We start from the raw sequence: 15,638 nt of genomic DNA on the forward strand, positions 1-15,638 counted from the left end.
GACAGGGTGAGAGCCTAGCTGAGGGGAAATCTGGTTTGGTGGCGTTCCCCCTGCGTGAGAGGCAAGGGGATGAGATCAGCTAGTGGATTTAACATCTACCTCTGAAAGTGTGGGGTGCCTATTACCACTGGGCCTTAGTTTACTGTTCTGTGGTCCATGAATGGTGGTGTCAACAACTTTTCTGTCCGGATTTTCACTTTTTGAAATATGGCAACCCTAGGTAACGCTCCTGAGTGGAGTGGCAGTTGTGAGGCTGTTCCAATTCCAGTGGTGGTGGGCAGGGGAAAGCGTGACTGGAGTTGGGGGGCTTCATTCTTTGTTCCAGCCCTTTCACTCCACCGGAACTCTCTGTGGGATGTGAAACACAGAGCAGTCAAATACAACATTCCTAGAGTGGACATAAAAAGGGGATGTCTGGACCAGCCAGTCGGAACTTCCTGCTTCCTCCTGGGCTGGGACAGACTTCCTCTGCATGTGACCAGAGGTGGGCGTGGCCTCACCTGTGCAGGTAACAAAATACCTCAGGGGAAGCAGACGCCTCTCTCTCTGACTCCATTCCTCAAGGAAGCAACATCTTCTTAGCCTGAGATGCTCTCTTGGCTCCCAGCCAAGAGAGGTCAAAGGAACTATCTCCTTATGGGATAGATTCCAGGTGTATATATTTAAGTCTGCCTTCTGGGATCCTACTGTGAACAGAATGTGAGTAAACTATTTTACATACTTTTATACAAGACTGTGTCTTGTCTATCTTTTTATGAGGGAATAAAGGCGAATTACCAAGGAAACTTATTTTAGAGGCTTATACAAGCCTGGCAAAGACGTTATCCGCTGTACAAGTTTAAAAAGGGGAATGTTACTCTGCTAAATTGTAGAACTTGTTAACACAAGTTGGGAAGGCTATAATTTAACAATATATCCTCTCCTGCCTCCCTGAACATTCCCACACTCTCTGGTAGCATATCCGCTGAGCCCTCGGATCTGGTGGTTCTGTTGCTGAATCACAGATCGGTCCACAACAAACTTGACTGCGGATGAGCAGACTGATTTGCCTTGTATTACTGAGACTTGGGTGAGTGAGCTGGGTGGGCCTGACCTTACCCAGCTGTGCTCTGCCTCTCGGGTTTTCGATACTGTACCAGGCTAGACTGGGTGGGCGGGTGTTGAGGTGGGGGTGCTGCTGTTGTCTACAAGAAGACCATCTCCTCTTGACCTTGGAATGGGCTTGGGTCTGCATCTGGTATTGAGCCAGAGAGACACATCAGGGATGCTGCTGCTCTACTGACTTCCTTGTAATCCTGACCAGACTGGTTTAGGTAGTCTCTGTTGGAGGACCCTAAAACAATAATCCTGGGTGATTTCAATATCTACACAGAGGCTGCTGTTGGGCCAGGCAAAAACTTCATGGCCTCCATGGGTCTTTCTCATATGGTCATCAGTCCCACACACCAGTCAAGGCACACTCTTGATCTTTGCCCCAAGTGATACAAGAATGGACTGAAGATAGGGGGACTGCGATGCACTCCCTTATCAGGGTCCGACCATTACCTGGTTAAGTTTGGACTAACAGTGGCAATTCCTCCCTGTAAGGTTGGAGAGCCCAACCTTTGAGAGGGTGGGATTCCCTCAAAGACTGATGGAACTTGGTGTGTTCCTGAATGCTCTGTTAGGAGTTAGCACAGGATATAGTCCCTGACATTTAAAGGAACAGGGGCAGCAAGGGAAGGCTGTTTATGGCAAAATGAACTGGGCAGTTAACATGATCATTCCTGAGCATCCTCCTTGGTGTCTGGGAGCCCAAGCATCCCTTCGCTACTCTGAGGATTTCCAGACAATCTGGATGAGGACCAGAGCACAAGTGGCGCAAATCTCACTCTGCAGCAGACCTAACACTGGTCAGTACACATAACCGTGCCTACCATGTGGCGGTATTCCTTTTGGCACCTGTTGAAAGCCTGCACAGATGTTTAGAAAGTTTGTAGGAGTTTAAAATTGTTTTAATCTATTTTATTGCAACTTTTAACCTTCTGTATGTTGTAAATTTTTGTCTTTTTCGTAAACTGCCCTGAGGTTTATTTTCTACCATCAAGCGTTATATAAATTTAATGAAATAAATAAATAAACCCCAATGAGCAGGAAGGGAAGTGCCACTTGGATTTTCTCTCCTAGGTAATAGATCTTTTTTGGACTGGCTTTGATGAGCAACAAACATGCACCTGCCATCCCACCCTTTAAAAAAAAGTGTTTTCTGTGCGTTTAAGGTTCCAACCTCGGCAAGGTAAGTGAATTTCAAGTGGTTTAACAAGATGAGAAGCTCAGCTTGAAAAAGAGGAAGGAGGAAGTTAACTGCTAATGCACCATTTCTTTTGGGACATGTACAGCGAGCCCGTAATCCAGGAACAAAAGTTTTCACTTACCGCAGTGTGACTGGAAAACCTGTGGCTTGACTACCTGATTGCAGATATTGCACACTACTAGATAGAAATCATCATGAGCTGGATAATGGCCAAATAAGTGCATATCTGTGGGAAAGTTAAAAATATATATATACAAGTATTAGAAGTTGTCATTTCAAAAAAAAATAAATGTTTTTTTTAAGAAAAAGTTAAAATTCTACCATACTGTATTTTAAAAAGACACTCAGGGAAAAAATATATTAGTATCACTACAAAGAAGAGAATCTTAGGAATACAGCTTTTCTAACTCTGTAAAGTCTATATATTTTTCCTTTTTAGTATACCAGGGATGGGACGTCTGATTACCTCAGTGCAAAAAACAACATGCTCAATCGCTGTGACTATCAAAGGTAACTGGTGTTCAGGTAAAAGAAGAACCAATGCAATTGTCATCACCCCCATCCGAAAAGAAAAAAAGAATCAATTTCTGAAGTTATTTCAAGAAGGAAGCTTACCCAAAGTTATAGTCATCTAAAGTTTGGCTCCTGATGAAATCTTAAAGAGTGAGGAACTAGTGACAAGGCAAGACAGAAAGGGGAACAAGGAGAAATGTCCCCTGGTTGTGTTGGTAGTCACAGGAAATGTCAGTGCTGATTACCAATCCTCAACCAGTATTCCCAAGGATGTGTCCTACACAACGCAGACTGAAATGAACTCCTGGCCAAGGACCCATTGTTTCCACACACATAAGCTGCTGAAGTGCAGCCTTCACTTTTCTCATTAATTTTTACAACCTAGGGGTGAGGTATAGAAATGATTGGCATAGAATTTTCCATCAACAACAAACCTGGGAGAATTAATTAGGAAACAATCAGCAGAAAAAAATGACTAGTTTAGTCTGCCCTCGGACTTCTACGTCCATGGAACAGAAATCAAATACGAGTCATGGTCTCAACACAGAGAGCAGTGGTGGTGCATCTGTGTGGTAGTGACTGTGTCATCCCCAAAATCCCACTTAAAGTAGAATCATTGCAATCTCACTCCCCAGTCTCTTTTTAAAATATAGTACATGCAGCAATATACAGTGGTGCCCCCGCAAGACGAATGCCTCGCAAGACGGAAAACCCACTAGACGAAAGGGTTTTCCGTTTTTGAGCTGCTTCGCAAGATGAATTACCCTATGGGCTTGCTTCGCAAGACGAAAACGTCTTGCAAGTGTTCCGATTTTTCCCCGCTCCCCCCCTTTTCTAAGCCGCTAATAGCCTTTTAGCCGCTAAGCCGCTAAACCTTTAATAGCCGTTAATCCGCTAAGCCGCTAATAGCATTAATCCGCTAATAGGGTTGCTTCGCAAGACGAAAAAACCGCTAGACGAAGAGACTCACGGAACGGATTATTTTCGTCTTGCGAGGCACCACTGTACCTATAAGGTATTCTCTTTCACTCTTAAAGAAAGAGGATGATTCAGCTTAGAATGCAATGGTCAATAACTGTCAACATGAGGAGTCGCAGCACTGCTTTTCACTAATAAGCATAAAAAGCTCACTGTCTGCAAATACTGCATTTACTCGAGTGTAAAGTGCCATGGAATGGAATGCACACCACAATTTTCAGAACCTTGAAACCAAAAAAAAGTATTTGTTGGCAAATGTAAATGTGCCATCAAATCAAAGGCACACCTTAATTTTCACAACCTAATTTGGCCAAAAAAGGTGGGCATTAGATTCGAGTAAACACAGTATTCTGAATTCAAAGGCTTCCTTCCTCTACAGGAGGAAGGCTCTTTCAGCCAGAGGAAAGGAACCTTGGGATTCGACCCTTTGCATTTATCAGTCACCTCCAGTGACTTTAATTAGTGACCTAACAGGTTCTCAGATAAGGGGCAATTCTTAACTCTCACATGCTAATAGGCTTGCAGCGAACACCAGCCACCCTTCTGAAATATCCCTAACATTTTCTAAAAAGCCTGAACTACCAACTCCATCCATTCTTCAATGATTATGAGGTCAGTCATTCCCTGGTGTTCCATCTCTTCTCCTGCCACAATTTCAACTCTTTCTTTCTTTCTTAGCTTTAATTTTAAGCAATCGGTATTTCGATTAACCCTTGTTGAAATGAATGGTAAAGTGGAACTATGAATGGTTAGACTAACTGAGAGTCCATTTATCTCCAGCAACACCTTTAAAAAGGGGGTTATTCTGTGCACGATGTCAATGAGGTGTACACCATCCTGTATCACTCCTTGTACCACTTCCAAAGTCCTGCTCTTGACTCCTAAAGCATCTTACCTATGAGAAAACAGAATTTTGTCCATTTCTCATGACAATTTTATCACAAATGCCACCAGCTTTTAATTCAAGTTGTCCAACGGAAGCCCACAAAACCCCCAGCACACTACATTTAACAGTGGAAGAAGTTGCAATGTTAGATGCTAACACATTCAAGGTGCAACGCAGAGAAAACGCTGTGTGCCTAAGATTCGCTGAAAATAAAGTGACCGAGCCTAGAGCACATAATTGTGCACTTGAATTCTACAGACCACAACGAAATTTAGACGCCCAACGTCCCCTAGACTGCACCCAATCCAATGAGATGATGCAATTCAACAGCCTTTAAAAAGATTCACTAAAGAGGATTACAGGTTTGAAGTTTTAAAAGCACAGAAGGGCTGCACCAATGATTGCTACCACAGCTAAACACACACTTAACGAAGTGGTGGAACTTTTTCATAAGAAATCACTTTTCAGACTGAAAAGTATGAAATTTCACCTCAATAATGTGTAATTTGGGGAAAACGGCAAATAACCCAGCAGTGTTGAAAATAAAATATGTAGGAGGGCATTGGCAGTGTTACCATCCTATCTGCAGTCAAAATATTTAGAGCTAATGCACTTAAAACCACTTAATTTCTCTCTCCCCCCCCCATTTGTTTCCTTCTTTTTGGTCCTCTGAGAACCATAAAGATGACTTACAACAGTGTTGTCCAAAGAGGGCCAGATTTGATGAAGTGGAGGGCCGTGTGGGCTGTTGGGATTAAAGTTGAAGTTGTTGAGCTTTTTGGGGGGAGTGAAGTTGTTGAGGTTTTTTTTAGGATTTTACCCCAGGAAAATCAGCCACGGAGCCCCCGAAACGGACTTTCGACATGCCTGGCTTACATTCCTTTTCTTCCCTTTCTGTGTTCAAACACAGTACTTATAAGCCGGGTGTCCTTCACGTCCAGCAACATGGGGGAGTCCCTGGGTGCCCATGATAGGTGGGCACAGATGGTGTTGCCATGGGTGCTGGGAACATGGCTGCTGTTGCTCCATTCTGTGCCTTTTGTAGCAGTTTGTTTTCACCCTCCAGTTCTGGACTGGAAAAACAAAGGCTATGGTGGACATCATGCTGACTGACATAGGGGTGGCATCTTTCTCCCTGTACTGGGGAACAAGGATTGCTCTGTCAATTAAGCTCAAACGCAAATTCATCTTATCTTCTCAAATGATTTTATTACCCCAAGCAAACTAGTTTACCAGTGGGACTCCCCATCCCCTTCAACTTGGCCTCTCTTCAGCAGCATAAATCCTAATTCAGATTCCTAGGGAGAAAAATGGGAATCTAGGCTCCATGCCACTCTTGAAATTTTCAATATCCCTCGCCCAGCACTAAAAGCTCACTAACAGAAGAACAAATCCACTGCCACCATTCAGTTCTCTAATTTGGTTAAAGTAAGCTCATAAAAAGGAGGGGAAAAAGAAATAGTGGGTCTTCAAAGTAACTCTTTATAAAGGTAAGATACTTAATTAGTTTTTCCCTCCTGCTTTGGAGCGCAATCACAGATGGTGTATAAAACTACTGGCAATATTTCCTCTCCCCCTGGAAAAAAACCCCCATAATTGCACAACTATAGCAGATCAAATACATTCATTTTGTTTCCTGATTTGTTTGTTTGTTTGTTTGCAAGAGTGCATGTTTTAATGTTCTCTCATAGCTGACTCAGAATAGATGTTTAGATTTCCAAATCATTTATTGGCATTTTAAATGAAGATATTTGAACAACATCACAATAATTGTTTTTGATAAAATGATGATCGTCCCAAATGAAAGTAGAAATGATTTGTGGTTTGAAGTTATACATATGTCCTCTGTGTGTTCTCTTATGTAAATATGTAGATATATTTATCTGTATAAACACACACAATTCCAAGGAGAAGATAATTTAAAGACCTAACCTGCCAGTATGGATTTTACACAATAGAGTTGAATCACACCACTCAAATCACAGAAAAAGTATTCAGGACTAACAAGAATTCAAAGACTGGAACCATGCAATCCTATCATTACCCTTTGAATAAGGTCAAGATGTTCCAAGTGAATTATACCAATTTAGCTGTATGACTCTTTCACAGGAATCACACTCTTACGTCCCCACATTGGAACACACGCCGAGAATGGAGCAACAATTTCCAAGTAAATAACTCAGAAATCACTAAAAATGTGGCACGCTGGCCCTGCAAGTTCATTAATCTTAGAAGGGATCCCGATTTCATTTAGTGGGGGTAAATGTAAAGTCGGGGGCATGTGCTTTCAGTGGGCAGAGGAGTGCTCAAACAAACAGGTTTAATGAGGAAAGATTAAAAGATTTGCAGTTTGACACCTGCAAAAATTCTGTGGTTATAAGTAGTAGCAAGGCAACATTTGGCTTTCGGACAAATACATCCCCTTTGGGTGAAAGCAAACGCGGGAAGCACAGACAAATTATTTGCGGAGGAGATAGCACTAAAGCAGGTAACAAAAGAAATCCGGCAAGTCATTAAGAGAGTCTCTTGGCAAAGCTTTAAAACTTCTTTAGCAATTGTGCCAAGATTTGTGAACTGTTTTCACATAAACTCGTGTGTGTGTGTGTGTGTGTAGGGTGGGGAGAGAGAATCAAGCAAAAGCAGCAAAATTCAGCTGTTTGGAAAAGTCCTGGAATGGGAGATATTCCCAAACAATTCCCCTATGGGTCAGAAAGGAAAACCCAATTTTGCCAATGAGTTCTGCAAGGTGCAGCCAATCATTGCTCTCCAACAAGTGCACTTTTGCAATACATGTATTTGCCATATTCATAAGTTTATTTTTATTTTTTAAGTGAGTGCCTAAAAAATAATGTAATGTATAAAGGGATGTATAAATGAAGTAGGGAAATGCTCCCACCACTTCAAAAAGCTGCCTATCTTTGACAAGCCGAGCTTTTCGCAGGCTGAGCATTTTCTATGCAACACAAAATTATTTATTTTATTTATTTATTTCATAAAATTTATGCACCACTTGGTTGTTAAACCCCCCCCCCACCTCAAAGCAGTTTACAAAAAGATAAAGCATCAAGAAAAATTCACAACCGCGCTTTAAAACAAAGTTAAAATACTAAAACAGATAAAAAATTACCTGAAATGAATCTGATCCATCAATGGGAGAGGGGGAAGGCAGAAGGCAAGGAACCCAACTAGCTTACTGACATCCCCTTAAATTGCCCACAATTATGAGAAGCAAAAGATGGATTCAGGGGCCTGGTAACCTCATAAAGGTTTCAGGCTTTGAGGTGGAAGGGACTGCAAAAGCACCAGCCTGTTTGCACCTGAGAAAGCCCTTGTTCCAAGCACAGTTACTCAGAAGTAACTACATACTGAAAACCAGTGGGTCTTTGAAGTCAACACACTTCAGATCACGCTGAAAGTTGTGCTGTATCTTATTTAGGAAGACAGTAATATATATGCCATAGAACAGTGCATAGGTACAGCATGCTTTTCGCAAGCGTACTAAGTCCCAAAAGACACGACCTACAGCACAATATTTTGCATTTGCACACTGTTCTCTGGCCCCTTTCCTTTGCAACTATTCATGATGAAGTCCACCATGTAGAAGCCACAAGTGACAACAGATCCACAGGCCCATCACAAGGAGTGAAAACCATTTGTTTATCACTAAATTGCTGAATTTCTTGGACCTGTCAGTTCAAAGACTGTAAAGCCATGGTGCTGCACATAATTAAAGCGCTAAGCCTCTCATGCAACAGTCAATTTGTTATACTGAGCCCATTTTAAGATAATATTCACAGACAATTGCTTTTTCACCAGAATGCATTCAGAGTGAAGTGTGGCGTGCTTAATGAGGATGGCCAACCATGATCTCAAGAATGTGTGAGAAATACATTGACAGATTAGTTGAAAAGGGCTGAACAGAGATGCTGCGTTTGGCAGAGAACGCGGTTATTTTTACTATCTCACATTGTGGTACAGAGTTAAGATTACCTGGCTCAGGAATCTTGCTATCTTCTCACCACTGAAAGGAAACAAGAAGTTCATGTCCTTTACTTAGTATTTTTAAGCAATGATGCACATTTGTGGTTAATGCCAAGAGGCACAATCCACCAGACATCTCTCCCAACAGAATCTGAACAGGAAATGAATGGATCACACTGTCTTAATAGACGCTCTAATATTCACAACAGCACAATGTAAAATTGCTACAGATCCAGGGATGAACCTGAGAATGTAGCAATTGAACAGGCCAAATTGGAAAGGTGTGTTACATTTTAAATTCCACAACACAGGCAGACATGCAGCTAAAATTTCCAATTTTACTGCACTACAGTAGCATTCTTAAAAAATACACACTGTATTTTACCAACTTAACAGTTATAGAAATAAGAAATTATCAAAAGAAGAAAACAGATTTATTCTCCAATAAAGATATAGTTGTAACAATAAATCCTGTCTTGAATGATAAGAGTAACTTAAACCATAACCCTACTACAAATTGTGGGCCATAGCTGACCCCAAAAGTGTGTGTGTGTGTGTGTGTGTGTGTGTCCCAAAAAACCCCTGCCCCCTCCCATGGGAAAAACCCCTTTGCTATTTCACACTTTCTAAACTCTCCTACAATAAAGAGGCTGAAATGGAAACACCTCAGAATAAACCCCACAATCTCTGAAATTTGGTTCTGTTCTTACACTGAGGATTGCACTGAAAGACAAAGCAGACCGTTAGACTCCAATTAAAGTGAATAGGGGGCAATCAAATACTTTATCTCAACAACATGGGGGGAAGGGCTGCTGATGACTCCTACATAGTGAAATATTTCATTCAACAACACGATAGGAATCTATGCTGATGAAAAGTTAAAACAAGGTATGAAAGATTCATTTTTTTTGTTTTATTTTTCAAAATTCATACTTTTTAGTTGAAGGCAAACTGAATTGCTAACAATGAGGCCCATAACAGACTCCAGAGACCATCCTTCTGCCCTTCAAATAATAAAGTTTCATTTAACATTGCACACCACTTTCATTTGCCTAAATTTTACATTGTTATGACTTAACTCTTTGATTCCAATATTGTATTAGTAAAAGACTCCTTATAAGTATAGGAGGGTTTTATAAAAAGCATAAACACTGCTGCAGAAGAAAAACAGCATTAGCTGAAGAAGGTATTCTCTTTTACCTTATTTGCAATACCATGTGACCAAAGGCAACTTAACATGTGCTCTGTTCTTAAAGGGGGTGGGGGAACTATATGTCTGTCTGTCTATCTGAAATACCGTATTTTTCACCCCATAGGACGCACCGCCCCATAGGACGCACCTATTTTTTGGGGGGGAGGGGGAAATAAAGGGGGGAAATTATTTCCCCCCCAGGCACGGGGCAGGTGTGGGGGAAGCCCGAGCTTCCCCCGACCCCAGCCCCCAGAACAGCCTGCTATCCGCAAGCCTAGGGAGCTGTGCCGGTCTACCCAGACTTGCGGAGAGCTGCGCGAAGCCCGGGTGCGCTCTTCAGCACGCACCAGGCTTCGGAATGCAGGCAGCTCTGCGCAACCTTTGGGAGCCCGGCGCGGCTCCCTAGGCTTGCGGATAGCTTCGCGCCGGGCTCTGGAGGGTTGCGCAGAGCTGCGGGAAACCTGGAGAGTTAGAGGGGTCGGTGCGCACCGACCCCTCTCGCTCTCCAGGCTTCAGCGAAAGCCTGCATTCGCCCCATAGGACGCACACACATTTCCCCTTCATTTTTGGAGGGGGGAAAGTGCGTCCTATAGGGCGAAAAATACGGTACCTATGTTCACCAGAATGTGAAAGGAAGATCTTTCAGTGCATGGAAGAGGGAACAAGCTTGCTTTCTCTGGAGGGTAGGACTCGAGGCAATGGCTTCAAGCTACAAGAAGGAAGATTCCGACTAAACAGTCGGAAAAACTTTCTGACAGTAAGAGCTGTTTGGCAGTGGAACAGACTCCCACAAGAGGCGGTGGACTCTCCTTCCTTGGAGGTTTCTAAGCAGAAGTTGGATGGCCACCTGTCATGGATGCTTTAGCTGAGATCCCTGCATTGAAGGAGGTTGGACAAAATGACCCTTGGGTGCTGTGATGGCCTGGGACTCGGACTCGGAACCAGAGGAGTCTCGGTCCGCACCGGATCCTCTGCCTCAGGTGGCATCTGAACTGAGTCTGGGGCCTGATCCTGAAGAGTCCCAGTCTGCACAGGTTCCTCTGCAACGAACACCAGCTGGGCCAAATCAGGGGCCTGAGCCTGCCCTGGCTCCAGATGCGGGGATGACCTCGTTGCCTTCAGTTGGGTAATCACTTACAGCTGCTCCACTACCAGTTGGGTCAGGGGAGGCTGAGGCGGCCTCTGGGTCTAGTAACCCACCGACATCTCCCGAGATGCAGAGACTCAGGTCTGAGAGAAGGAGAGACCTGAGTACTCGCAGGAGGAGTGCTCGCTTTTGGGCAAAACAGGGAGGTGAGTCGCTGGGAGATCAGGACCGGCCGTTACCCCGACAGAGATAAAAGGCTGCTGGACCCCGCCCCAGGTTGCAGGAGCAACATTGCTGCAACCTGCCTGTTATCCTGTGCCTGACCTAGCCCGGTTTCCTGCCTTGGCCCTGTTGGACTGACTCTTCGTGGAATCCTTGGATTCAGGACTGGACCTGGACCGCGTTGCTCAGGTTAACCCCTGGGCCCAGGACAGGTGCCTTCCAACTCTAAGATTCTATGAATGTGTACTACACAGCCAACAATACTCTTTTGTAATACTTACAGAGGTGAACCAACTCAAATGCTTTTGCCCCATCCACTGTGAGCTGGCAGTGAAATGCATTTTGCGGTGCACAGCTTCTTTTACGCAAATGGCTTGAGGAAGCACATACATGTTCAAGTTGAGAAGAAAGCTTTCCCAACATGAACAATTCACTTGGGGGAGGTAAATTGAAATACAATCGTACCTTGGGTTACAAACACCTTGGGTTACAACACTTCGGGTTACAGATTCTGCTCAACCGGAAGTAGTACCTTGGGTTAAGAACTTTACCTCAGGATGAGAATAGAAATTGTGCAGCGGCGGCAGGGGGAGGCCCCATTAGCTAAAGTGGTACCTCAGGTTAAGAACAGACCTCCAAAATGAATTAAGTTCGTAACCAGAGGTACCACTGTATCAGTTGCTGTAGCTTCCCGGCCCCCCCCCCAGCTTTAAGAGAGACATTACAGCATACAGTCATACCTCATGTTACGTCTGCTTCATGTTATGTTCTTTCAGGATACGTCCCACAGCAACCAGGAAGTACCGGAAAGGGTTACTTCTGGGTTTCGCCGCTCGTGCATGCACAGACGCGCAAAAGGACGTCACGTGCATGCGCAGAAGTGGCGAATCCCAACCCACGCGTGCACAGACGCACCGCTGCGGGTTGCATTCTGTTCATGTTGCGAATGGGCCTCTGGAATGGATCCTGTTCACAACCAGAGGTACCACTGTACTAGAAAGATTGAGGGCACAAGAAGAAGGGGACGACAGAGGATGAGATGGTTGGACAGTGTTCTCGAAGCTACCAGAATGAGTTTGACCAAACTGCGGGAGACAGTGGAAGACAGGAGTGCCTGGCGTGCTCTGGTCCATGGGGTCACGAAGAGTCGGACACGACTAAACAACTAAACAACAGAGAAGCACAAACTTTCTCTTATCTGCCCCACAGGCACCAAAAGAACCCTGCTTCAAAACAAAAACAAACAATCCATGATGGATATCCACAGCCTTGCAGACCTAGAAAGAATCCTTGCTCACGCCATTTAATACCATAAGCCGATTGTAGTTACCCTCTTACATCCATATGAACTCTGATACAGGTATCACATGCCAAGGAGACTCACTTCTCTCTGCTAGGGAGTAATGAGAGAGAAACAATGCCAGCGGCAGTGGAGAGAACACCTTCAAGTTTTTTAACCTCCTTATTCTCCTGCTCCAGCTTCCTGGCATTTATAGCAAAATATCCAGCAAACCTTGAAGAGGGGCTTTTTGGAAAACTCTCTTTTATTCAGAGCACACTGAAGCCAGGTGACCACCCTCAAAGTTAACAAGTTTCTCATCCTGTACAGAAACTACTGGTGCACAACAGCAGAAACCTTTCTGCCCAGAAATGGTGCTATTGAAAGAACCATCAGCTGCCTTTGGTGAGCAATCAGAGACAACTGTAACAAACAAAAAAAACCTTTAATAAAAATTATTTTAAAAAGATTGCTTTAGTAGCCTCAAATAATTAAAAGAGAGCTGGAAAAGAGGTGGACCTATCAAGGTTTAGCAATTAAGGTGTCAGGACGATTAACTGTCTATTTTTTATTTTTATTTTTTTGGCGCATCACTAAAAAGTCTTAGATTCCCACCAAGACAGTAACCTCGTGCGTGGACTGTAACAACTTCAGGCTGCAATTGGGCTCACATAACTGAATGCTTCCCCATTCCAAAGAAGACAATAAATAAGAATCTCTGCTGTTGGAAAACTAGAACATCAGGGGAAAACATTCTGCTTAACTTACTGGTTCCTTATGTGTAACCTTTTTTTTTTCATACCAACAAATGAGCCTTCACTCACTGTCTAAAGTGGTTCTCATAAGACCCAAATTTGCTACCCCAGCAAGAACTTGGTCAAAGGATATGTAAGCATTGAAAACATTAGCAAAACTATTTATTTAGGAGCAAAAAGGACTACATAACTTTATGCTATAATATACTGTGATTTTCTATAATACTCAAAGATAGTCAGCACCATAACATCATGAGCAAGCAAATTTTCAAAATGGATTAACATCACATGGTGATTGTTGAAGAAAGAGGTTTGGAAGAGATATTTCTTACTCTCCTGTAGCAGCGTTAAACACAACAGCAATTGCTTTGAGCACATATAATTTGGTTAGATTTTGTATCTGCCCCAGCCACAAAAATCCACTTTAAGCAAATATTCCACGTGAAAATACTTAGGGTAGAATAAATCACAGACACTTGGTAGTAGATAAAGATGGGGGAAAGGTTCCAAACAACTTAAAAATAAAAGTACAAAGTTTTCTTACAAAAAGGACAATGCAATCTTTGAATGAGCAAATATGCAGGCTGTGAAATCTCCTTTTATTTTATTTTATTTTATTTATTTTTTATCTTTTATTGCCATTGCCAACTATATTTCAAGTCGTCATGGCGGGGCATTGGGGAAAGTTTTCAATTAGCAATAATCGTGCCTCGGATTAACCTCATTGGCTACGATACTGCCACTGCGCAAAGCTGTGAAATCTCCTTTTAGAGAGATTCAGTTTACTTGCAGGAAGCCATGCCCACATGGCTTCTTGCATGTTCCAGATAGCAAAAAGAGAAAGAGAATGAGAAGCGGGGAGCATAGCCTGAGCTCAGATTAACCCAGGCATAGGCAAACTTCGCCCTCCAGGTGTTTTGGGACTACAACTCCCATCATCCCTAGCTAACAGGAGCAGTGGTCAGGGATGATGGGAATTGTAGTCCCAAAACATCTGGAGGGTTGAGTTTGCCTATGCCTGGATTAACCCTTTCATACACACATGTGTGAATTAATAACTGTATATTGCAACAGTAAAGACAAGTGATTCCTGCATTTCCACTTCATTAATTCCTCATGACTGTCCAGAAGTTCCTCTTTTTAAATCATGATTCTGTGTCAGTACAGTGGTACCTCAGGTTAAGTACTTAATTCGTTCCAGAGGTCCGTACTTAACCTGAAACTGTTCTTAACCTGAAGCACCACTTTAGCTAATGGGGCCTTCCGCTGTCGCTGCGCCGCTCCCGTAAGATTCTGTTCACATCCTGAAGCAAAGTTCTTAACCCGAGGTAATATTTCTGGGTTAGCGGAGTCTGTAACCTGACGCATATGTAACCTGAAGCATATGTAACCCAAGGTACCAATGTATTAGGAATCAGCAGCTTACTCTCAACAGCTGGTTTTGTTTGCTACTTTTTGTGGTCAAACCTGTGGTTGTTTGAAAAGCAGATGTTCTCTCAGTTATGAATTCTCCGTACAATAGAAAGTATGAACACCCTCACCGATCACACATGCAATCAGAGTACATCACAGCTGAACCCCCCCCCCCCAGTTCTCAGAGGCTTTTTCACCGATTTCACTGTTATTAGGACTTTTTTAAAAAAAGTGGTGCTGCTCATCTATGATGCAATTCACGATTTAACATAATTTCTGAGGAGTTTTGTTTTTATACAGCAGTTGAGGAAAAGACGAAGCTGCAAAGCCAGGTCACTGGTCTGTATAGCTCAGCATTGTCTACCCCAGCCTCTCTCAACCTCGGGTGCCCAGATGTTGTTGGAATACAACTCCCACCATGATGGAAATTGTAGTCTAAAATCTGGACCACAGATGCTGAGAAAGGCTGGTCTACACTGAATGGCAATGTGATGGCAGTAACACACACTCTCTCTCTCTCTCCCTCGCATGAGTTAGCATGCCCAGGTAAGGAAAGAGATATTTATGGGTTTTTTTGCACAATCTCCAGAACCACCTTAAGCCATCCAAGCCTTGCTCTGGGCCTCTTCTGTGCAAACACTTTTGCCACTGCACTAGGAGCACCTTCTCCGACACCTTCCCAAAGCATGCCTAATTTTGACAAGGCAGCGTAAGGGCTCTTGCGATGCTGGCGCAGCCCTAGCACTGCATTCCCAGAGACTTTGGAATTCCTGGCATATGGGAATTCCAGAACCTGAAGAGGCGAGTGCCTGGTCACTTCCGCTTCCAGGGTACAGCTTTTTGCACACCCAAACCTCCAGATATTTTGGCCTTTTTAAAACATTCCCCCAGACGCTATTTTTGCTGTTTGAATCCTGGACGTGTCTGGGGAAATCTGTATGTATGGCAACCCTAAAGCAGGGATACGCCCAGGGTTCGAACCTGGAACCTTCTGCATGTAGAACAGATGCTGTACCAAGATATGGCGCTTCTGAAGTTT

The 15,638-nt window shown here is 43.4% G+C and overlaps 1 protein-coding gene across 5 annotated transcripts in view; it reads right to left on the reverse strand.

Moving 5' to 3' along the window:
• The window catches only part of ATXN7L1 (ataxin 7 like 1), a 75,829-nt gene that overhangs the window by 37,943 nt on the left and 22,248 nt on the right, over nt 1-15,638 (reverse strand). For 3 of the 5 annotated variants that reach the window (XM_082239592.1, XM_082239591.1, XM_082239593.1), the window contains one exon: nt 2,415-2,519. The exons of 1 other annotated variant lie outside the window; for it this stretch is intronic. In XM_082239592.1, coding sequence (XP_082095718.1) covers nt 2,415-2,519 — 105 coding nt within the window. Of the gene's footprint in view, nt 1-2,414; nt 2,520-8,660; nt 8,683-15,638 lie in introns of those variants that run through there. One more of the 5 variants, XM_082239595.1, reaches the window with a different exon arrangement.

Source organism: Podarcis vaucheri, assembly GCF_965113315.1.
Source record: "Podarcis vaucheri genome assembly, chromosome: 10".
Classification (NCBI taxonomy): domain Eukaryota; kingdom Metazoa; phylum Chordata; class Lepidosauria; order Squamata; family Lacertidae; genus Podarcis; species Podarcis vaucheri.